General features: G+C 37.6%; 1 protein-coding gene across 14 annotated transcripts in view; it reads left to right on the top strand.

Moving 5' to 3' along the window:
• Positions 1-23,991, top strand: part of SRRM1 (serine and arginine repetitive matrix 1) — a 29,158-nt gene extending 5,167 nt beyond the window's left edge. For 2 of the 14 annotated variants that reach the window (XM_029228041.1, XM_029228056.1), the window contains 15 exons: positions 239-409; positions 1,040-1,155; positions 2,450-2,653; positions 3,117-3,311; positions 3,601-3,720; positions 5,749-6,023; positions 11,132-11,212; positions 11,718-11,804; positions 13,113-13,257; positions 13,626-13,667; positions 17,260-17,370; positions 19,576-20,040; positions 20,616-20,811; positions 22,405-22,614; positions 23,153-23,991. In XM_029228041.1, the coding sequence (XP_029083874.1) occupies positions 239-409; positions 1,040-1,155; positions 2,450-2,653; positions 3,117-3,311; positions 3,601-3,720; positions 5,749-6,023; positions 11,132-11,212; positions 11,718-11,804; positions 13,113-13,257; positions 13,626-13,667; positions 17,260-17,370; positions 19,576-20,040; positions 20,616-20,811; positions 22,405-22,614; positions 23,153-23,257 (2,523 nt within the window). In that variant the 3' untranslated portion in view covers positions 23,258-23,991. The remainder of the gene's footprint in view (positions 1-238; positions 410-1,039; positions 1,156-2,449; positions 2,654-3,116; positions 3,312-3,600; positions 3,721-5,748; positions 6,024-11,131; positions 11,213-11,717; positions 11,805-13,112; positions 13,258-13,625; positions 13,668-17,259; positions 17,371-19,575; positions 20,041-20,615; positions 20,812-22,404; positions 22,615-23,152) is intronic. The other 12 variants (XM_029228052.1, XM_029228051.1, XM_029228050.1 and 9 more) reach the window with 12 other exon arrangements.
• The last annotated feature ends 579 nt before the right edge of the window (positions 23,992-24,570 follow it).

Below are 24,570 nucleotides of genomic sequence, written 5' to 3'. Positions count from 1 at the left end.
AAGGATTAACAGGCTCTCTGATGGCTTTTGGTAGAGTGAGAGAGAATTTGGTAATCTGTGCTAGAGATTATATTGCTGAAAAACTACTAGGGAAAGCTATTTTTAAAATAGTAAAGAATATATATGTATCTAAGCCCCTATGATAGACTTAAAAAATACTAATTTAAATGAGTTTTAGGTTGGTCAGTTGGTTTGTTTTGAAGTAACCTGTTTCTCTTCCTGTCATGTCTTTTTGCAGAATCCAGACTCCAAAATGATGCAAATCAACCTGACTGGGTTTTTGAATGGAAAAAATGCTAGAGAATTTATGGGAGAACTGTGGCCCCTGCTCTTAAGTGCACAAGAAAACATCGCTGGAATCCCTTCTGCTTTCCTAGAACTGAAGAAAGAAGAAATAAAACAGAGACAGGTAATGGCCTTTTCTTTTTCGTAATGTTTGATTTGAGAGAGTAGTATCCAGACTGCTGAGACGCTGTTAATTTTACATGTCCCATCTAGGATAAGTATGTTTTCCTTTGCTGTGATATATTTGAACGTTCAGTTTTGGTTCTTTACTTCTCCCACTCCCACCCCCCTACCCAAACAGAGAGTTTAGAATGTCATTGTTCCAGAGTCCAATGATTTGGTAGATATAATTTAAAAAAAATATATATATATATATATATATGTATGTATGTATAGTACATCTAGCTTAAAAGAAAATTGAACTTTAATAACAGTGTAAAAGGTAAGCACAAGCTCTTCATATAGGCAATACATGTTAAATCACAAAAGATAAATGTGATTTTTTTTTTTAAAGTAAGCTTGAAAACAGCCATTTTTTTTTTTTTAGTTCATCTGTTAGGGATTAATTTTCAGCAAGTATTCAGTACCAATCTTAAAGTGTGTAGTATGGATGAAGAAAGAACAGTCTTGCTGAAAACCAGGGGCTGATGAAATGACAGTTATATTTAACATTGGTGTTTATCAGGTGTAGTCTTCAATTTGCTTGTTGATCTCAAATGTTCAACTGTTTACTTTGAAAACCTGATCTTTACAGATTGAACAAGAAAAGTTGGCATCTATGAAAAAGCAAGATGAAGACAAGGATAAGAGGGATAAGGAAGAAAAAGAAAGCAGCAGAGAAAAGAGGGAGCGGTCTCGAAGCCCAAGAAGGTACAGTACAATCTGCATACCTAATATTTTATGAGTACGTTAGGTATTAAAGTATTTTGTGTCCAGAAAGTTACACAGTTAAAAAGGAAGCTAACAGCACTATTCAGAGAATTTCTTCCATCATACAGTTTTCATGGTGAGCTATGGCTTGACTCTGGACTAAAATATTTCATCTTTTTTTTGAGAGAGATCATCTTTTGACTATAATAAGTATCTCTAAAATCTTGATGAATTAGTCAACCCCCTAATTCCTAAATCAAAATCTAGACTTATCTTTCATATTGCTTTATTTTAAATTATTTTGAGTTATTATTTTAATTTACTCCGATTTTTTTTCTTTAGTTTTTTAATTAGAAATCTGTACCCACTAGCCCTTCCTATTGTACTTACCTAATTCCCTGTTCTGCGTTTCTTAGATGGTTGTGCTGAACCCAAAACAGATATTTGCTTTCTTCTTCCTTCCATTGAGATTGTGGTTAGGTTCCCATTTTCAGCTCCACAGTTCAGCTTTATATTTGTGGTGAGTGGTGAGAATTCCATTAGGCTTTTCATTTTTAGGGTTCTGCTAATTTCTTCATAAATGTGCTGGAATTAGTAAAGAGAGGAGGTAATATCTTTGTCCCCTTTATATACTTGATATTAAAAGCTGCTTATCAGGGAAGCAGTATTTCTAGAGTTATGCACAAATCATAATGATAACTGTTTGTTGATGAACCAGGTCTACTGTTTTACTTCAGGTTAGGGAAACTATTATTGAAATGGAAAGGGAGCTTCTCTTCCAAAAAAGCTATCTTATGCAAGTTTGATATATTTATCCTCTTCTGAAGAACATTTTGCTTTAATTGCACTAGTCATTTTTTCTGGAATACCTAGACTCTACCTGATGAACTCTGGTGGGATCTGTCTGCACCTAAACTCTGTTTTTTTAAGGTTTGACTTATTATTATATATTTCCTTCCTTTTATGCATTTGCTTCCTCTGAAAAGTTGTTCTTTGGTCTTCTCATCTCTGGGAATGATTGAGAACCTAAATTTAGAGTTCTACGTCAGTGTGTTCCTCTGTTATAACTGGTATACTGGAGAATGTTGTTATCCTTCATTTGCTTGTTTTTCTGGTTTTCTCTTGGCCCTTTCCCTATTAAGTAAGTGTGATAGGATATCTTATTTCCATAAGGAACTTCTCAGATATAAACAATAATAGTGTAATTAAAAAGATTAATCTCACTTCTCCTTTTGACTGTCTTCCCCAGTCCACGTTATTCAAAAAACCTGAAAAAAAATTGCTTTCATCCTAGACGCAAATCCAGATCTCCTTCCCCTAGAAGACGATCTTCCCCTGTCAGGAGAGAGAGAAAGCGCAGTCATTCTCGATCTCCCCGTCACAGAACCAAGAGCCGGAGTCCTTCCCCTGCTCCAGAGAAGAAGGAAAAAACTCCAGAGCTCCCAGAGCCATCAGTGAAAGTAAAAGAACCTTCAGTACAAGAGGCCACTTCTACTAGGCAAGTACATAAAAATTCATTTATAAATATCACAATTTTAGGCTGTTATTAAGTGACCGTAAATAAGATACCTGTGTGTTAAAAAAATACTTACTTGTTTTATTTGTAGATTTTTTAAATTATAAAGTTGGCTTGTTGAAAAGAAATTCAGATTGTATAGGGGAGTATAAGTAAGATGACCCAAAGGTGACCACTGCTATCTGTTGGTTGTGTTGCTTCAGATATTTTATATACTATAACTTGCCGTTTTTTCCCCCACTATTATGGACAGCTTTGCACTTTTTAAAAAATGTATGTGATTAGAATTGTTAGCTCACTGGATTTCACTGATGTGTATATCTTTCTAGATGTCTTCATGGAGTTTGAAAACTTTTTAAAGAAACAGCTTTTTTATATTACTGTATTAAGGCTTAGGAGTCTGAATAGAAAAGGCACAAAATAAGCTTTTTTCCCCCCCACACAGTGACATCCTGAAAGTTCCCAAGCCTGAACCAGTACCAGAGCCTAAAGAACCTTCTCCGGAGAAAAACTCCAAAAAGGAAAAGGAAAAGGAGAAGACCCGACCAAGATCTCGGTCGCGTTCCAAGTCAAGATCCCGGACACGTTCTCGCTCTCCTTCTCATACTCGACCGAGAAGGCGCCATAGATCCCGATCAAGGTGAGTAGTGGCTTTAAGATCTGCATAGATCTTAGATTTTATGTGCTACTCTCCTAGGTAGAATTAGGTAAATTATATCAAAGCTGTGGAAAACATTTAGCACAAATGTTACACTTTGGATTTCCAGCAACAATTTAGGGACACTTTCTAGGTTCCATTGAAAATCTCTACACAAGTAGAAAATTATGTCCCTTGAGGTCCATTTTTTAAATGTAGCTGTTGAGAAAACTATGTTAAGGAATTCATTCCTTGCTTATGATTTACTCAGATTCTGATTCTGTTATGGCAGATCATACTCACCTAGAAGGCGGCCAAGCCCAAGAAGACGGCCATCTCCTCGAAGAAGAACTCCACCGAGACGAATGCCTCCTCCACCAAGGCATAGAAGGAGTAGATCTCCAGTGAGACGGTGAGAGTTTTGGGGTTTTTTGTTTTTTTGGTTTCTTTCAGTTTGAAATTGTCAGATGTACAAAAGTACACCATGTTTGTTTTAGGCTAATCTTTGAATTAGTGCTCCCCTGGAAAAAAAGAACTCATGAGTAATAATAGGTAATGTCTTAATAAGAGATACCTCATTTGAGATGTAATGCTGTTATTTGTGCAGTGATAACACTAGTTTAGTGTTGGAAAATAAAAAACAAATTATTGGTGAATTTGTGTTAATCTTACCAGTTATTTGTGTTAATAATCTTTATCACTTCAGACCCTACCAAGAAATCCTATCAAGTAAGGGAATTAGCCACCTTCTCCCTTTGGCTTTTAATTACCACTAGTTTCTGAATATAGATGACTACAGAGCCAGTAAAGTGCTTTACCAGTATTAAAATAACCCATTTGCGTTATACCTTTCTTAATGTGTCTTTTTCACATTAAAGAAGAGTAGTTATTGTAAACAATTCAAACAGAAATGAGATGAATTGAAAATTACCCACAATCCCATTCATAGATTTCACCGTTATTAGCAGTTTGGTATCTATTTTTGAAGAGACTGGGCATAAAAGTCACTCTGTCAATACCAGTGTTCTTTTTTAAAAATCATTTTTAAATTAGCATAAGGTAAAATGTTAGGATCTATAACTTTTAACAAAAAGACTGTTGCAACACCTGCCCTAAGTGGAGGCATGGTGCACTGGTAGCAGAGTTTTGTGCGTTCTTTTTTTTTTTTTTTTTTTGCGGAACGCGGGCCTCTCACTGTTGTTGTGGCCTCTCCCGCTGTGGAGCACAGGCTCCGGACACGCAGGCTCAGCGGCCACGGCCCACGGGCCCAGCCGCTCCGCGGCACGTGGGATCTTCCCGGACCGGGGCACGAACCCGCGTCCCCCCCATCGGCAGGCGGACCCCCAACCACTGCGCCACCAGGGAAGCCCCTAGAGTCCCATATTTTTAAAAAAGATACTTTTCGGGAATTCCCTGGTGGTCTAGTCGTTAGGATTTGGCGCTTTCACTGCTGTGGCTCGGGTTCTGTCCCTGGTCGGGGAACTGAGATCCCACAAGCCATGTGGTGTGGCCAAAATAAAGCAAAACCAAACAAGATATTTTTCTTTGGGGAGGGCTTGTCAAGGTATATTGAACCATTTTTTATAACTAATGCTAAAAATTACGGAATTGATGTTACTACCGATAACTGAGACTGAAGATGTAAATGGTCAGTCAATTTAGGCATCACACTTTTCTAAAATTGATTGTTTCTCCTTTGGAGAAAAAGTAATACTGGTGCTTTCTAGCATAAGATCAGTGGAAACAGCTACTTCTTATATTGGAGTTTTGCAAGCAGCCTGTTTTAATTGCTTACTGAGTCATTTACCAGTCAAGATAATTTGCAGATTGTGTAAGATTCCCTTTCAGCCAGTTTTTATCTCACACTTAAGGTAGGGTTTCTTTTTTTCAGGTTCTCAGGAATTCTTCCGCCAAAGGTGAATTCTGCAGGTACACATAATTGCAACAGAACTTACCACAAATTTTGCCGCAGAATTCGAGAGTCCCCTGCTTCTAAGTTTATGTAGCTAAATGAATTCCTAATCTTGCACGTTTTTTTAAAAAATGCAACATAAAGGTTGCATGACATTGTGTTATTAAATGAAAAAAATACTTCGCCACCCAAATTTTGTATGCAAACTCCAAAACACTCATGTTATTCCTAAGGAGGAAAGAGACTGGTTAGTTATTCTCTTATAGCACTTGACATATTTTATAACTACTGGAAAGACAACTCAGAAGCATTTATCAGAATAAGTTATTTAGTTAGTCTCAGAACTAGCTGTTTCCTGTCCTAGGTTATGGTTTTGTTTCACATTTTAAAAAAACCTCATTTGTGTGCTTAGCTACATAAACTCAAAAGTTGGATAAAAATAGCTGTATTGTTGTGTAAACTGTACATGCCTGTAAGGTCATTTTCTGTAAGTATGCAGTTAATGAACATGAGTACTTTATTCCACAGAAGAAGGCGTTCATCGGCATCCTTGTCCGGGAGTAGCTCGTCCTCTTCTTCATCTCGTTCCCGGTCACCGCCAAAGAAGCCTCCAAAGAGGACATCCAGCCCCCCTCGAAAAACTCGTAGGTTATCTCCTTCAGCAAGTCCTCCGAGGCGAAGGCACAGGCCATCACCTCCAGCAACTCCACCACCAAAAACTCGTCATTCCCCGACACCCCAGCAGTCAAACCGTACGAGGAAAAGTCGTGTTTCTGTCTCTCCAGGGAGAACTTCAGGTAAAGGTAAAAATCAAGCACATAAAAACAATATGTTCGTTCTTCATTTGGCCACAAAATACCTAGTCAGTTGTTGCTATCCCTACTCCCTTTAAAGTATGAAGTTGCTGGGTAATATTTGTATGTCATGTTTTTTATAAATTTGCTTAGAAGCTCACCTTTTCTTTCCTGCTTTAAGTTCTTGTTGTTTGTTGAAATGGAGTTTACATGTAAAAGTGTTTTGTTTTTAGCAGTACCCTCTGGCATTGAGTAGGTGAAGTGTACTGTTAACCAGCCGTGGGCTGTTTGAGTTGGGGTAGCTTACCGAAGTTTGTGTTGTCATGGTAAGGGATCTTTTTATTACTATGACACCGGTTAACTTTTTTTTTTTACCCTGCAGATTTTTTGTTTGATATCTTATTTGAGGACTTCATATTCTGTTTTATTTCTTTCTTGGCCACATTGTACTTCCTAGGGAGGGACGTGGTGTCCTCCTAAAAGCTGATTTGTTTTTTTAATTTAGGCCCTAGGCAGGGTTCTTCTGAGTATTGTCCTTGCTTTATTCTGCGGATTGATTTCTGAGGAATTTATGATCTGTGATCCTACCAGGCAAGTAGAATGCCATGTTAGTCTGAATGAAGGTTGTGGTCCATTGGGGTTTGTTTCTTTAGCATTAAATATACACGGAGAAAAACTATGGTATCCATTTGAATTGGGCCTTTGGTGCTTAGGACTGGAATGATATACACAGCGTGATAAGTGAGTATTGGGGGAGGGGAGATCTTAAAAGAACTGTTATAGTAATTGGATGTTAAGGAGCATTCTGTAGATTAATATATACTGGGGTTGCTCTGATCACATTTAAATTTTCAGATTATAAATGAAGAAATCGGGGATACTTCAGGCAAAATCTTGACTATGTTTTTATGAAGTTGGTGAGAGCAGGATTTCTAATCAGCACCCTGCTGCTTCACTTGTGTCCACCCTATCACCACCCACTGGCCCCACAACCTTGCAGTGTGGCAGTTCTAGAAAGGCAAATTTTGCTTTTTTGATCTGTTACTGTGAGGTATAGACAAGCTATCAGAGTGAGGGGGGAACTGACAGATGATGGTAATTTGTAAAGAGTAATGTACAAATTATTTTCTGAACCTTAACAGGTTAATTTGCTGATAACAAATATTATGTGGTCATTTTTGTTGAATTGGCTCTTTAGACTTAGGCAACTGGATAATAATAGAGAAACCTTTAGGTCTTACAGGTTCAGACATAAGTATGGGAGGGTTGTCTTACGATCACTTATTTTCATAATATCATGTCCCATATTACTTTGTTCAAAATAGTTTCCATTCACCGTGTCCAAATCTGATGCCTGTTGTGCTAACCTATTTTTTCTTTTCCTGTGAAGTTTTTGCACTTCTGAATACTTCTTTCCTTTGTCTGGAGCCAGAAAGTTCTCTAGTAAAATAATAATTTGAATGTTCCCATCTGTTACTTTGCAAAAACACATCAGATTATGATTTTTCTGTTTACATCACATAGCCAAAGGGTAATAAAAGTACCTGAGCAGAGGACTGAATCCTTGTTAAATAGGTTGATTGTTAAGAATTACTTGTTAACCTTTGTTAGGGTCTGCACAGATACCAACCTCTTGTGTCTTGATATGTTGTCGGGAAGAGTGGGTTGCTGCTTTCCTGGAAACAAGTCACAGTGGATATGTACATAGGAGAGAAGTCAAGGTGGAAGACAAAGGGCCAGTAACGTTCCTGTGGCTTATGGGACAGGTCTTCCATGTCCAAACAAAACCCAGCCAAAGAGATTGACTGTGGGTAGTGTAGTGAGAGCCTGCATTTTGTCCACTGAGGCTGAATATTGGTTGTAACTACTTGGAGATAGCTTTTTATAGTAAAACGATCCTAACCCTCTGTGATGAAATTTCAGAGCTAGGAAAGACTTCAGAGGTTGTCATAGGTTCTCAGGTTAAGTGAATTGGTCAGGGTCAGCCATCCAGGACTAGAATTTGGGTTCTCATTCCCAGTTCAGAAATGTACACTTTCCCAACTTTCCTACCCCCACATGCCTGTTTTGATTGCTAAAGGAGGGAAATAGAAGGCAGGGTAAAGTTTTTCAGCTTCTGTACCGGGTAGTATGATTTCAGAAATTCCTTTCTTGCAGTCTCCATTGCTAATAAAAGCATTGATAACATTGAAGTGTGATAGATTTTACTTTTGTGTTTCGTGGGGTAGTCATCAATCAGGGCTTTAAGGTTCTGCTGTTAATAGTGGGTGAATGGAGTGGGAGGGAGGCAGGAAAAGTATTTTGGAGAATTAGAGGTAAATTATTTGGAGTATAATATACATTCTCATCTGAAAGAGTCCTCAGGACGCATTTTGTAATCGGTGGCATGTCATAGTTAAATTGGCATTATCTTAGTACATAAAACAGTGCTTTGAAATCAGTGGAATATATTTAATGAAGTATGTTTACAGGGGATCTATACATATGGTGGTGGTAATAATTTTGAGTTAGATAACATAACCATATGAATGTGCTCTGTAGATACTTACGGATTATTTTACTAATTCTGGTCACAGAGTGACTTATCTTTACAAGTGATCTTTTGAGCAAGTCTGCAAGGTTAATGATTAATAGGACTATTGAAGTAAATTTAAAATTCTGGTTTTTCAATTGACTTGGGAGATTTCAGATGTCATTTTAGAATGATTTTGCCCCTTAAATACTAAAAATGAAACAACATTAACATAAAAATAAAATTTTTAATAAAAATAAGCTGTGAAAATTTTATCTAGACAAGCAAACATTGATGAAACATGTATGATATTAATAATGCTATGATTCAGTCAGTCTTATTAAACCAGAGTAGGGGGTATATAATGGATACTTGTTTAATGCTGATTATATCAACAATGACTTAAGACTTGTACCCAAGCCATTATTGAGAGATTAGATCAGGATAAAACTCCAAATACAAGTTTCTGTGGGGAAAAAATGTAATGTTGTAGTTTAATTGTATTATTTACTAAATAGGTATTTGACCACTATATAGCAAACATAACCACATTTGTAATGTTTCTCAGGGGGAAATGCATTCTGGCATCCAAACATCCAGCTCCCAAACACATTTTGGAACCCAGTTCTCTAAGGTGGTACTTTGACGTTTGGGTTTATGGCTAGATGCCTATAATATTTTTTCAAGAATTGAAGATTAACTGACACTTAAAAATGAAGAGTACTGACCCCAAAAATAGCTTTGAATCCTTAAAATTTAAAGGCATTTCTATTTCATGTCTTTGAATTTCTTAAAATACAAGTTTTTTTTGTTTGGTTGGTTTTTTTTGGCTGCATTGGGTCTTTGTTGGTGTGCGCGGGCTTTTCTCTAGTTGCGGCGAGCAGGGGTACTCTTCATTGCGGTGGTTTCTCATTGCAGACCATGGGCTCTAGGTGTGCGGGCTTCAGTAGTTGTGGCTCACAGGCTCTAGAGCACAGGCTCAGTAGTTGTGGCGCACGGGCTTAGTTGCTCCGTGGCATGTGGGATCTTCCTGGACCAGGGCTCGAACCTGTGTCCCCTGCATTGGCAGGTGGATTCTTAAGCACTGCGCCACCAGGGAAGCCCTAAAATACAAGTTTTAAATGCAGTCTTGCTACTATATTTCATGATAATTAGATAATCACTAGATTAACTAGTCACTGGATTCTTTACCCAATCCAGTGATTTGTCCAAAAGGCTTATTAGGTAGAATTAATAAAATGCTGGTATTTTAAAAGTATAGTGGTAAATTCTTCAGTTGGATTACTTCAGCAAAAATGATTAGATTGCTAAATTACTGCCCCTTAGAATAAGCCTTTACAGTATTCTGAATGAGTGTCTGTTAAATGAAATGTATCTAAATTCTAGGTTAAACATTCCATGTTAATTGCTTTAATTAAACAGAAACAGGTGTAAGGGTACTGAGGGGATCATATTGTTTTCAAGTCTAGTTCTTAGAGGAATGGTCTCAAATAATGTTTCAGGTTAATCTAGGGTAAGATTAATGATTATCTGTGTATATACTTTTGTGTGTGTGTGTGTGTGTGGTACGTGGGCCTCTCACTGTTGTGGCCTCTCCCGTTGCGGAGCACAGGCTCCGGACGCGCAGGCTCAGCGGCCATGGCTCACGGGCCCAGCCGCTCCGCGGCATGTGGGATCCCCCTGGACCAGGGCACAAACCCGTGTCCCCTGCATCGGCAGGCAGACTCTCAACCACTGCACCACCAGGGAAGCCCATGTGTATATACTTTTGACATTAGTTGAAGCAATGGGATGGATAATGTAGACAGAGATAGTAATTGTTAGAAATTAACTCCTGTGCCATAGGTATAGAAATAGTGTCTTGTGTTCAGATCCTAGTCCATTTCAATTACCCGCATGACTTCAGTTGAGGTTATTTATTTTTTATTTTTTTTAATCTTTGGAAAGGATCCTCTAGCCTTAGCATTTAATATTTTTACCGTTGTGAAGGTCTACTTTTTTACAGGTAGTTTAAGTCCCTCATGCTATTGTGAAGGTTATACTCTACCTCAAAAGCCTTCAGCCTCTTAGGTGACTAATTTGTTCCTCTTCTCCAGACCAGATACTTTTCTCTGAAAATTTCATCAGATCTTATGTCATTTATCATTTATCATTTATCATCTTCATTACTTTTCTGGACCAACCTGTAGGGGGTGCTTAAAAGGTCTTATGTTTAATGAGGTCTTTGTAGTTAAGAGTGTGTGTTTTAGGTTGTAGGGTAGCACACAGAGGTTTACTTTACTGAGCTGAATGTTATGCATAGCATAGAGCTTGTTCTACTCAGAAACAGCAGCTCCCAATTTCTCTTAAAGTTTCTCTTGGGAGAATCTGAAAGTTTGAAAATTGGAAAATCATTGTAGAACTTTCTGAGGCTTTTCACCAAACATTTACAAATTCTTGCTTCTACTTCAGGTAATGATAACAGGGGCTTATAGGAACTTTTTAATTGTCAGTAAATTATTTATGAGAATAGTCACACTTCTTTTTGTACTGTTAAGAAGATGTGTTGCTTTTTGTTTTGTTTTTGTATGTATGTAAGTGGGGTTTTTCTTCCCCTTATTTTTAGTGACAAAACATAAAGGTACTGAGAAAAGAGAGTCCCCTTCACCAGCACCCAAGCCTAGAAAAGTAGAGTTATCTGAATCAGGTAAGTGTTTTTTGTTTGTTTTGTTTTTTTTTAAGCTGAATTAGATTCTGGTTAAAGATTAATTATACGATATGGCTTAATGGTTAAGAGCTAGGACTTTGAAGTCATACCGGCCTGTTTGAATCCCCAGCTCCACTAACTACTTTTTGTTTGTTTTAATAATTTATCTGAGCCTCTACTTTTTTTTTTTTCATCTCTGAAATGCAGATAACAGTACCATCCTTTAGGTCTTTGGTTGTTAACTGAAATAATGTTTATAAAGTGCTTGGCATGCAGACCGAACTGTCACAAATGCGTAAATAAGTTTATTTTTATTATATTTAGTGAAAATAGTCTAAGTTAGCATTTAAATTGGCATTTTAAGCTCTTCCTTTATTAAAAAAGAGTAGCTGTATTGCTTGACCCAACCAGATAAAGGTTTAGGAGACCATTTCCCAGTTCAAATATGTTACATTTTCTGTATGCATGACTAAAGAAACACTTTCTAAATGCATCCATCTTTCAGAAGAAGATAAAGGTGGCAAAATGGCTGCAGCAGATTCTGTGCAGCAGAGACGCCAATACAGACGACAGAACCAGCAGTCTTCCTCTGGTATGGACACTGGTTACATTTTTTTCTTTCTGCATATACTAATAAAAATACTTGAGATAAAAATATCCGAAAGTGTAGTGAATGTATCAATACTTAGGAGAAATATTTTTGTGCCTGTGTATAAATATGTTAGGAGGAAGTGTTAGTATAATAGTTAAAACAGGAATAGAAATTGGAAAAGTATATTTCTTTCCTCAACCCTGTCTTACTCCCCAAAGCTTTTATTCAGAAAATTTCTGTGCATGTATAAGTATCTGTGGTTTAAAAAAAAAAAAAAAAAAAAACCCACAGGCTCAAACTGTAGATTATATTGCCTGCCTATTTAACCTACTATAGCTAGACATCTTTCCCTGTTAATTCTTAAGGATCTACCTCATTTATTTACCAGCTGCAGCATTTTTAAAATTTTGATGATATGCTGTCATCTGTTGAGCCACTCGCCTATTTGGACATTTAGGTTATTTCTAGTTTTTTTGTGTGTTTGTGCTTATGTGAGTATATCTGTAAAATAGTAATTAGGAGGGGAACTTCTGAATTTAAAAGTACGTACGCAGAAACCTGATTTTTAAACCAGATATCCTGGTTTTATTCGCTTAGTTGGTATTTGTGACTGAGTCTAGGCACTACCTTTGCTTTTCATTTATAAAAATGGAAACCAAAGCATCCCACAGTGACATTAAGCCAGTTAAAAGCCATACAGCTTTTGCAACTCTTTAAGATGAGGTTAATCATGGAAGTGTTTGAAAATGCATGTAAGTTTTGGATATTTTTTGGTATTTGGGACTTGTTTAGTTATTTTAAGTTAAGGAAACCATGTACAAATGAAGTGTTTCTCTTTGCAGTTCTTGACTGTTACCAGGCCTGTAGGAAATGTCACATACATTTTGTTTGTTTGATAAATAATAGGGATATGAAGTAAATTATTCAAATGCTAGTAAGACTTTCAGTAGCCTTAAAAGTACATAGAGTAACAAGAATTAAATAATGCTTGAGATGCTTTTTAAGCTTTACTTAGTTATCTGGAAGATCACTAGATTTATAAGGGACACTGTCTTGTTGGATTGTTCTGTGGAAATGATTTGCATAATGTAATTATATAATAATGTATATTTATGTATGCTTGACTTTCAAGTCATTAAGCACATATCGATATTACCTTTTTTCAGAACTGATGCCTGTATATGTGCTTGCTTATATTAGTGGACTTGATTTGCTAATTTGGGCACTCCATCTGCTTAGATTCCAAAAACGTAGATAGACTCTTAAGCATAGACCTGATGTAAATTTTTGTTTATTGTGTAATTATAGATTCTGGCTCCTCCTCTTCCTCAGAAGATGAGCGACCCAAAAGGTCCCACGTGAAGAATGGTGAGGTAGGCAGGCGGCGGAGACATTCCCCTTCCCGGAGTGCCTCTCCATCACCTCGAAAGCGCCAGAAAGAGACTTCCCCTCGGTAATGTCTTCAGTGGTGTTCTGTAGTTGTGATAAAACTTCATAACTTAAGGGATGGGCTGTGGGCTTATTTGGAATTTGCTTAACTCCTTGCTTTCAAGAACTCACAGTAGGAGATGGTCAGATTTGGGGGGTATTTGGGTTTTCTTTGTTCCGTGGTCATTACTATTTAATGAGAACTTAGTAAGTTTTGTACCAGCATGTCGAACATGTGCATGACTAGAATAGACCAGTTAAATCATAGCATTAACTCCCGACCATGTTTGAATATCTAAAAAAATATATCTCCATTAGTGATACTTAACTCCATTGAAGTAATTAATTTGGTGAATGGAATTCTTGACATTTGTTTTTTTCCACTGCTCTCAGGATGCAGATGGGAAAGCGATGGCAATCGCCAGTGACTAAAAGGTTGGTTAGATGCTATTTTGTAAATTAGGATTACATGTCAAAGTTTGAGTGACTTAATTTACTGTTTAGGTAACATCCCATTCTGACATTTACAGGGTATGACTGTGGAGAAGTTCCTCAATTGTTTTGGTTTGATTATATTTTCTTACACATCAAAATAATGATAAAAACATACACAGTGTTCATTTTAGAGCATCATTTGAATTTAGAGACAGTGTATTTGTTAGTCTTCTGTTTTTTGAGGTCTTTCCAAGAGATAGGACAGTAATAATAGCTCCTTAGATTTAGTGGGAACAGACTTTGTGGTGACTATAGGGAAGGCAAGAAAAACATGGGAGAAACATTTAAAAGATTAAAAAATGACTGTGAGGCTTTGGCCCTGTTCAGTGTTTCCTACAGTAGAAAGGTAAGTTGCATATCCTTTTGGAAACTGTTTGGTCATCAGGGTCTTTGTGACCCTAAGGCCAGAATATTTTAGAGCCAGGTGATACATAGAAATCTCTAATTCAGGCGTATCTCATAAGTGAGAAAACAGGGGCTCAGAAGTAGTAAGTGAGTTTCTTAGGGTTACAGAGTGACAAAACCAGATCTTAGACCTGTGCCATTGACTTTATACCATTTCACCATGACATTGTACTGTCTTTGCTAGTCTTCTGCTTTCTGAGGTCTTTGCTGTCACTAAATTTCTAAGTATCCTTCCTGAAATGTTCACATTGTTCTCTTTATAGATCAGTTTTTGAAGCTGTGTTGTTTTAAGTAGTCTCACTAATTAATAAGAGTGTTTTCTTGGAAAGGTTCTTTGGAACCAGTTGGCAGTGTATATGATGGAGCAAAACGGTGTGTTTGTGCTGTGGAAGTAACTTACTTGACAAGAAAAAATAGAAACCTTAAAAAAAATTTAGGTACAAAGGTATTCTGTTCCCAACTGTGATTACTCCAGGTTTCTGTAAAATTGCTAGTACAGCAGCCAAAAAATTGCTTTACAAAATCAGGTTAGTGGTAAGATTCTGCGCCCCCCCACCCCCGGCCGGTTATGGATAATGATGTTAGAGATTGCCATCAAGTCTCTAGGATTTGGAGATGGAGAAAGAAGTGTTTGGGATCACACTTCAGTATGTATTTTTAAGAAGGGAAATACAGCCTGGCTTTGAATATTTCATATATAAAGTTTAAAGATTGAAAAATGCAACATTTTTCATGCTTCTAAACATGTGTCTTTGGGTATTGAACACTCTTTCCTTAACAGTGAATGGTGTATTGATCATACTTAGTATAAAAAGATAGTTGTTGCATCTATAACTTCTTGTCTTCATTACCAGCCTGACTAGTGAAGTGAGGTGATTCTGAAGAGGTCACTGCAGAGATTGCAAGCTGTCTTTGTCCTTATAAGACTTTTGTATTCCTACATACTCGAGGGCGGAGGGCTACTTCATGTTTTGAGGCTTATTGAAACTGGTTCTCGTGCAGTTTGGGTGGGGGGAGACCTCTGTACTCAACAACTTCTACACACAGTTGAAGGCTTGAGTTGGCACTAGTATTCAGAGTAACTAGAACATGTTTAGCCGCCGCCTTCTACTTCTTCCTCTTCTTTTAAACCCCTGATATGTATGCCATATCAGCTCAGGTAAGAAACTAGCCTTTAGGTCATAGAGCCATCTGGTGTCAAGATTCCAGTTATAAGTGATTATCAAATTTTTCTTGTAGTTCCTTTAAGTATGCTAGTTTGGTTTGTTTGTTTTGTTTTTTTCTTTTTAGGTTATGGTTTTATTCTTATTCTCTTTTTGGTTTTTTTCTTACATGGAAACAGGACATTGAAGGTCATCACTGAAAGGGACCTTTTAGTTATTCCAAGCCTTTCATTTTACAAATGAAACTGAGGCACAGAATAAATATCTTAGGTCATTAATGTATTATAATAGATTCTAATCTGAGTTAAAATTTTTTTATGAGAATATTTTAAAAGAGAAGCCACATAATCAATAGTAATAGCCTCTCTTGCTATTACACCTACTGATAACACATTGGGAGTTCTGCTTTGTATCATCTCACCCTCAAAGTTTGCGAGTGTAAACCTTTGTTTTTCTTTTTTGAGTCAAAACCCAAATGTCTTTTCCCGTTTGAAATCTTCATTACCTGTTGAAACAGTAGTCCACCCTGTTTCTCTAGGTCCCGTAATTCTCAGATTAGCCTTGCTAGTAAAGTGGCTTCTCCTTTACAGTTCTTTCTTGTAATTAATAGTTTGGTGTCTACATTTCATCTGAATCTTATCTGTCCTGTAGTTCATATTTTAAATCTGTTCAGAGTGAGGTCTTAGTCGCCACAGGGCATAAGCAAATTTAAATTAAAAATTAAATTTACTAATGAATGTCAGAATTTTCATTGTTCTGTTAATGAACTCTCCTTAGTTTTAATGGGGAATCAAGACTAGTAAACTTTAGAAAATACTTCCAGATTCACAGGAAGCATCAATCCTGTACTGGGCAAGAAATTTAGAACTAATTACAGTTGACCCTTGAACAACATGTGTTTGAATTGTGAGACTCCACTTACACGCACATGGCTTTTTTTTTTTTTTTTTTACAATAAATGCATATTATAGTACTGCACGATCCTCGGTTGATTGAATCTGCCAGCACAGAAGCCCAAGCCCCCCACGTTGTTTAAAGGTTAATTGTATATTATTTGACTTCTTTGTATACACAAACTTGGCCAATAGATGTCGAACTGGCTTGGTATTTATTTTAGTATATCTGCTGGGAGACTACTATGAGTTAGTCCAGTTGATTATAATTGTATTTTTCAGGTGTGCTTTTTGTGTTAATTGGTTAAATGCCTAACAGCTCAGAGTTAAGGTCTGTGATTCTTATCTATATTTTAACCACATTGCTCCCAGTGGCTTTAGTGCTCAGACAGCTTTGGTCCTTTGTCTTTGGGGTAGTGTTTTTAGTTAATAGTTTGCAACTGTTGAACTGTGGGAACATACTTTTTAAAAAATCAAGAACTTGGAGCAGTGACACCCAGACTTTGGGCCTTAAATTTTAAATATCTGTATTTGAACATTGTATTTTTCTAGGCTTTAGAACAGTTGTTCCTAACAAGGAATCAAAAATCACTTGAAGAACCTTTTTAAACATATACTGGCTAGACCATAGCCCAAACCTGGTGAACACAAATTTCAAATAAGCTTCCAAGCTGTTTCTGATGGACATTCTAGTTAAAAAGCAATGCTCTAAGGCAGTGTTTTCAGACTTTTTTCACCTTGCGTCATGTTAAGAATGTTTTATGTCATGACTCAGACTGCATATTTATATACAGAAACAAAAATTTCACAATACAAAATTTACCCTTACCACAAGTTAAAGCACTTTGATTTCCTTTTTCTTTTCTTCCTTTCTTTCTTTCCTTTTTTTTTAAATCCTGGTTCTCACCCAGGGTCTTGACTAACTACACTATAGTTTGAAAAACACTGCTTTGAGGGATAGAGTGACAGCTGCTGCACTTTGGGTTGACAATGATTGAAACTAAATCGTCTTGATCACTTAGTTATAAATGTTACTGACTCTGAATCAACTATAATTCTTCTTTGGTTTAGTGGTAGACGGAGGAGAAGCCCCTCCCCACCGCCTGCCAGAAGGCGACGTTCTCCTTCTCCTGCTCCTCCGCCTCGTCGACGCAGGTCTCCCACACCACCACCACGACGCAGGTACTTTATCACGTAGGCTAGTGGGAGCTAAAGGGAGCAACTTTGAATCTTTGTGATTGAAATATTTTATTCGAGTGGCATGCACAGCTGTTTACAAAATACCACATAGTATACAATTCCATCTACATGAAAAGTCCAGAACACACGAATCTGTAGAGATAGAGAGTTATTAGATAAATGGTGCCTAGGGTGGGATGGGAATGGGGAGTCATGATGGTTGAACACTGTGAATATAGTTGACCCTTGAGCAAGGAGAGGAGTTAGGGGCACCGACCCTCCACACAGTTGAAAATCTGAGTATAACTTTACATTGTGTAGTACTGCAATACGTATTAAAAAAAATCCACATATAAATGGACCCATGGAGTTCAAGAAACCCATGTTCAAGGGTCAACTGTATACTAAAACAATTGAAATGCACACTTCAAATGGGTGAATTTTATGATTTGTGAACCACATATCAATAAAGATGTTAAATTAAAAGGCAGGATCACTAGTGATTACAGAGGGAAAAAATATTAACTTTATAGTGGGGAGTTAAGTTTTGCTTTTCGGAACTTTCTGAATTTTTTTTCTCTTCAAATATTTTCGATCCATGGTTGGTTGAATTTGTGGATACTGGATCTTTGGACACAGAGCGTTGACCCTGTCAGACAAACCCAAATTGAAAGCCATTTTACAAAGTAACTTCAAAAAACTGTCAATCATGAGAGGGAGAGAGACTGAGGAGCAGTTACAAATTGGCAGAAACTAAGGACACGTGACAACTAAACGCAATGTAGGATCCTGATTTTTGGAACCTGGAACAGAAAAAGGACATTAGTAGAGAAAACTGGGGTGACATTAGTATTTTAATTAATACCAAGGTTAATTTCATAGTTTTGGTAATTTTTCTGTAGTTATATGGGATGTTAAGTGGAAAGTCTCCACTATTTTTGCAACTCTTCTGTAAATCAAAAATGATTTCAAAATAAAAGTTAGGGGGAAAAAATTTTAAGAGCATTGCTCAAACACATTATCGAGCGGTATAGTTGCTGCTACAACTCCTGAATGGCCATTATGTGGCAGGTAAAGTGGTAGATGTTTTATGTACTTCATGTCTCCTCAAGATGATCTTGCTTGGTATTCCCATTTTTCAGGTGAGGAAATGGGGGTTCAGAGTTATTAAATATGAGGGCAAAATGGAAAACCCTACGGTGTTGCCCAATGTATGGCCTATCCCAAAGCTGATTTTTAGGCAGGAAAATATTTTGAGCTCAAGGTCTGAATGTTTCAGGAGAAAATCAGGCAATTGGAACTAAATGTTTTATTGAGGTTTAATTCCTGAGAGGCAAGTTAGGGTTATGTAGGGATTAAGCATTAAGAGGAAGGCCAAGTTGAGACTTTGACAGGGATGCGTTCTGCTTAGCAGTAGACTTCCATTGAATACTGTTTTGACGCACAAAAAATGTAAGTCTGTCTTGGTGGGGGCAGGGTAGAGATGCCTTTTAAAGCTGTGCAAGTGAATGCTAATTATTAATTCAGAGTCCAAACCAGTTTAGAGAGGGTACCCCCTACACAGGAGAGCTCTTTAAAGCACAGACTTCCTGAGTTCAAGTTGAACACAGTCAATAGAGTCTTGCTAATGTAGTTATCTAGTTGCTACATAGTGATAATGGATTTTCAGTTTCCTTAGAGCAATGCCAGGTTCTCTTCTTAAAAAATATTAAGTTGATTTTATATGGATTGTGTAAATGACTTTTTTTTTTTTTTTTTTTTTTTGTGGTACGCGGGCGTCTCACTGTTGTGGCCTCTCCTGTTGCGGAGCACAGGCTCCGGATGCACAGGCTCAGCGGCCATGGCTTACGGGCCTAACCGCTCTGCGGCATGTGGGATCTTCCCGGACCAGGGCACGAACCTGTGTCCCCTGCATCGGCAGGCGGACTCTTAACCACTGCGCCACCAGGGAAGCCCATGCTAAATGACTTTTGACAAATTTGAATTCAGTCTGAAAACTAAATTTCTCCATTAATCACAATGACCTATTTGTAGTCATCTAGGATAAACAGGAATTTACTAAGTGATTTTTTTGTTGTTGTTACCTTAAATGAGTTTAAACGCATGACATTTCCACTTAGAAATATTCTATCTCTGTGTGGTGCTGTATAAGTACATAGTTTTCTTTGCATTCTGTTTCTACTCTGTTGGACCGTTTATTTTTCCTAGGACTCCTTCTCCTCCCCCACGTCGTCGCTCACCTTCCCCAAGAAGATACTCTCCTCCAATACAGAGGAGATATTCTCCTTCTCCACCTCCAAAGAGAAGAACGGCTTCACCCCCTCCCCCTCCTAAACGAAGGCCATCACCGTCTCCACCACCAAAGCGTCGGGTCTCCCATTCGCCACCTCCCAAACAAAGAAGCTCCCCAGTCACCAAGAGACGTTCGCCTTCGTTGTCATCAAAGCATCGGAAAGGGTCTTCCCCGAGCCGATCTACCCGGGAGGCCCGGTCACCACAACCAAACAAACGGCATTCGCCCTCACCACGGCCTCGAGCTCCTCAGACCTCCTCAAGCCCTCCAGCTGTTCGAAGAGGAGCATCGTCATCACCCCAAAGAAGGCTGTCCCCATCTCCAAGTTCTAGGCCCATTAGGAGAGTCTCCAGGACTCCGGAACCCAAAAAGATAAAAAAGTAAAAATATTTTATCCTTTTTGGTTAGGAACACTAACTTGCATAGCTCTTTATGCTTGGAAGCCCCCCGCCCCCCAACTGAGAAATCACAGAAAAGAATAGCTGTGAATACAAACTTTAAGGCAAATTCTAGGTCCTATTCGTAGATCCTTTCTGGTTTCAGGATAGTTCCTCATGGTATAAGCTAAATGCCATAGGATTTTACTTGGTTCTTAGGGATATCAGGCTTATTGAGCCTGTTTCCAAACCTAGCTCTGAAGTGATGCATAGGATATTTCTTGCATGTCTATGTAAGACTGATAAAAGCAGTCTTAAATATAGGAACTGGCATTACTAATTTCATACAGGAAGAATCAGTAACAGAATGGATAGATTGTGGAGCTTGAACTACTCTCCAGGAGACTTAGGTGGTAAAAATTTGATAAGTGTTAGTATAATCAACCAGCAGACTAAGTGCTGTGAAATACTTAAAGTTCATCATCTGGTTGTATAATGGTAGTTGGTTGTTTTCTCTTAAGAAAGAAGGATCTGTGCTTTTGGATATTAAATGTTTTATTTTTTCCCTCTGTTTCTAGAGCTGCCTCACCAAGCCCTCAGTCGGTAAGGAGGGTCTCATCTTCCCGATCTGTCTCGGGATCTCCTGAGCCAGCAGCTAAAAAACCCCCAGCACCTCCATCCCCTGTCCAGTCTCAGTCACCCTCTACCAACTGGTCACCAGCGGTACCGGTTAAAAAGGCTAAAAGCCCAACACCAAGCCCATCACCGGCAAGGGTATGTCTGCCCTGTTTTGGACATCTTTTATAATTATACGTGGTCACTTGGAAGGAGAGAATTTTTTGTCTTTTGTAGTTCAGAGGAGCATTACTTTCTATGGTTCAGATGGACTTCGAAAGGAGGCACAAGTTAAGTGGTGGTGTTTGCATCACAGCCCATGCTTAGTACTCTAGACGCCCGCTGATTTGTGGTACGTCTAATACTGTTATCTTGGTGGTGAAGATTGGATTATATAGACAATTGAGAGAAACAGAAAGATTACCCTTGATTCTGTTATCTAGGAGAAAAATAGTTCAGCGTTTCTGCTGTTTTCTCTAGTGTTTGACAGGTTTTGGGATAGTTATGGTCACAATCAGTAAAAATTCCAATCTTAGATCATGTCTATTAGTCTGATTACATTTTTATATAGAAAAAATACACTTTATCACAAGAAGATACCAAAATGTCGACGGTGGTTATATGTTAGAAGGAGAATGATGCGTGATCTTAATTTTTCTTCTTTACATCTTAATGGTCTTATTTTTTCCTACAGTGTAAATACATTATTTCTATAATAAAAAATGAACCTCACAACTTGTGAAATGTTAGATGGAGTGGAAAGTACTTTGTTGTCCCATATAGCCTTATCTTTGGCAAGCTACATAGATAAGAATAACACTCTTGTTTTTACATTGTCAAGCTTAAATATCATTGGGATATTAAAATATCACAGCTTAAACTGTTTTCTTTGTGATTCATTAATCTAATCATGGCAGGTTTCTGTATTGTATAAAATCAGTGGTGGATGTCCATCTTAATAGGATTGAATTATTGTGCAGACTGACTAAATGGATTGAGGAATTTTAAGTAATTGCTTAGAAGTGTGAGATTTAAAAATTATAGAATAGATGCAATTATAGCAGAGCCTACCCTTTGCTTAAATTTGGATATATGTGGTGGAGAACAATGTACCCACATTCTAGAGATAGATCAGACAGTGATTAGAGATGTGGCATTCATACACACTTGTATTTAGGATAATAGCTATTAAAAACCTACATGTTAGGCTGGTATTGTGGGTGATTTACAGATATTCCCATTTAACTTTTGTAACAGCTTTATCAAGGATTGTTATACCCATTTTGGGTTGACAAAAAGGCCTCAGAACACGTCAGGCAATTTGAGGTCAACTAGTTTAATAGGTTCAGGAACCAGAATTCAAATCAGGTCTAGTTGAGTTCAGAGACTTTTCTTCCTGTTGCACATGGTGCTTTTCCTTACATATGGAGGTAGACCCTGCCTCAGGCCAGTCTTGGAGACCTGATTCATAGCTTGTGGTTGGGAGGCCTGGTTTAATGTGAAGTTAGTTGGGGAAATTTTTAAAAAATCATTTATCTTCAAGGTCTGTTTCAACTCTTGGAAGTCTTTGCTTTCATTGGTGGTTCCCATCTTTTAGGAGTACTTTTCTTAGTGGTGATTGGCCCTGGCTCTTCTTTCCCCCCTGAAGCCGTATGAAATCCTGAGATTAGTCCAGTTGCTTATTCCCTTGAAGAAATAAAATGTTTAGTTGGACAGGTTGATTTTATTGCTTTGGGTTTTCTGGATTTCTAGAATTCAGACCCAGAAGGAGGTGGAAAGAAAAAGAAGAAAAAGAAGGACAAGAAACACAAAAAGGATAAGAAGCACAAGAAGCACAAAAAACACAAGAAGGAAAAGGCTGTAGCTGCAGCTGCTGCAGCTCCTGTGACCGCTGCAGCCATTGCTGCTCCCACAACCGCGTCAGCACAGGAAGAACCAGAGGCAGAGCCAGAGCCTAAGAAGGTATTTACGAACACTCTTACAGTTTGTACAGATGGCTGAATCATTTGGTATTGAGAAGTAGCTAAGTGATTTTTTTCTAATAATTGGATGCTCAGCTGTTAACTCTTTTCTGATCGGTTTCTCTGTGACCACCTACCAAGAGCAGGAATTTGCGAAGGCTAACGATAAGAATATGAATGGCATCCAGAAAGCTTAATGTATATTTTTTAAAATAAATTCAATATAATTAAATATACCATAGACTTCACCCATTTAAAGTGTAGTGATTTTATATAATTAAATATACCATAGACTTCACCCATTTAAACTGTAGTGATTTTATATAATTAAATATACCATAGACTTCACCCATTTAAAGTGTAGTGATTTTATATAATTTAAAGTGTAGTGATTTTATGGTTTTTTTGTGTATCCATAGAGTTGTGCACACATCACAAGAATTTTCTTTTTCTCTGTACTCAGCATCTCCCACCGGTGTCTCAAGATTTAACGATATGACCTTTTTGGGGTTTTTTTTTTATATATATATTTTTTTCAGGAGACTGAAAGTGAGGCTGAAGATAACCTTGATGACTTAGAAAAGCACCTGCGTGAAAAGGCCCTGAGATCAATGCGGAAGGCTCAAGTGTCCCCACAGTCCTAGGTGGAAATGTTTGTTATGATGTAAATTTTATTTGGTTTGTACGCAATTCAGTTTCAAAATTGCTAAAAATGTGTTTGAGCTTTAGACTATAACATTTGTTGTAATAATTGCTAGGTTGAAGTTCACCATGTAAAAAAAAAGGGCATGGATTTACATTGCAAAAGGTGTCCACAGTGTATTAGTGACATTCTTTCATTGACAGCTGACATAAATTCATTTAGAGTGAAATATTTTAAGCCAAAAAAAAAAAAAAATCCCCTTTTTAAAAAAGGGGGTTTAAATATTGTTGGCATTCTTATGGTTCCATTAAATGCCCCTGTCTATTCCCAGAGGTTTTTCTTTCTACTTTTTCTTTCTTTTTTTCCTTTTTCTCATTTGAGTCTTAGCACCCATTTAAGTTATGATGCTTCCAACCTTGTATGGTTTTTGCAAGCTTTCCCAGAAATAAGACCACTGTTGAACTACCACAAAAGTATAAATGAATATTTTAATGCCACAATCTTTCCTGTTGCCTGTGGAGTCTCTGCTGAAATGAATCAGGATTCGAGCTCTAGGATGAGACAGAAAATGAAAGCATGTTGTTTGCCAGGACACTGTGGGTTTATATTGATGTGTAACAAGTTGATTTGGAACACTGGAATTTCACTCTGTTCTGTTTATTTTTATTTTTTGTAAAGGCAGTTAACTAGTCCCAGGAAGGATCCTTCAGTTACATAAAATTTTGTTTTATGAAACGTCATGGCTCCATTCATAATTTTGTCTTGTTCTTCCGATTGGTATATACAACTTTCAGAGCTCTTGTATTTGGAAAGCTGGAAGGGCCCAGACTTTGAAATAGTGTCTTGTTTTCACTGTTTTTGTTTTGTTTTTGTTGGGGTTTTTTTTTTTGTTTTTTTTTAAACTAAAGCTATATAAAGCTTGTGGATTAAACAATAAATTTCTAAATTTAAAAATGTTGGCCACTCACTTTTACTTACCCATCTCAATACGGCAGGAAACCTACCTTAGAAATCTTACAGTGCCTTTACCCGCTTGGCACCTTTGGCAGAGTGAGGATTAGACAAGGGAAATACGAGGTGATGAAATTGTCTTACCATCTTTATTTTAGTAATTAATGTGATAAATGCCATGAAGGGAAAGCACACAGTGAGATTGCAACACATATAATGGGCTAGTCAGCCAGGCATAGGGGAAGAGTTTCAGGCAGAGCAAACAGTATCTGTACACCCCAAGACAGAAGAAGCCTGGCACATTCCAGGAAGCGAACGAAGGTTAAGAAATGACTGGAGCAACCTTCCTCTATTGGGGTGTGT

Source organism: Monodon monoceros, unplaced genomic scaffold, assembly GCF_005190385.1.
Source record: "Monodon monoceros isolate NGI ecotype Baffin Bay Population unplaced genomic scaffold, NGI_Narwhal_1 Super_Scaffold_18, whole genome shotgun sequence".
In the NCBI taxonomy this organism is placed as follows: domain Eukaryota; kingdom Metazoa; phylum Chordata; class Mammalia; order Artiodactyla; family Monodontidae; genus Monodon; species Monodon monoceros.
Note: the sequence above shows the minus strand (reverse complement) of the source record. Positions and strands in the feature narration are given on the sequence as shown.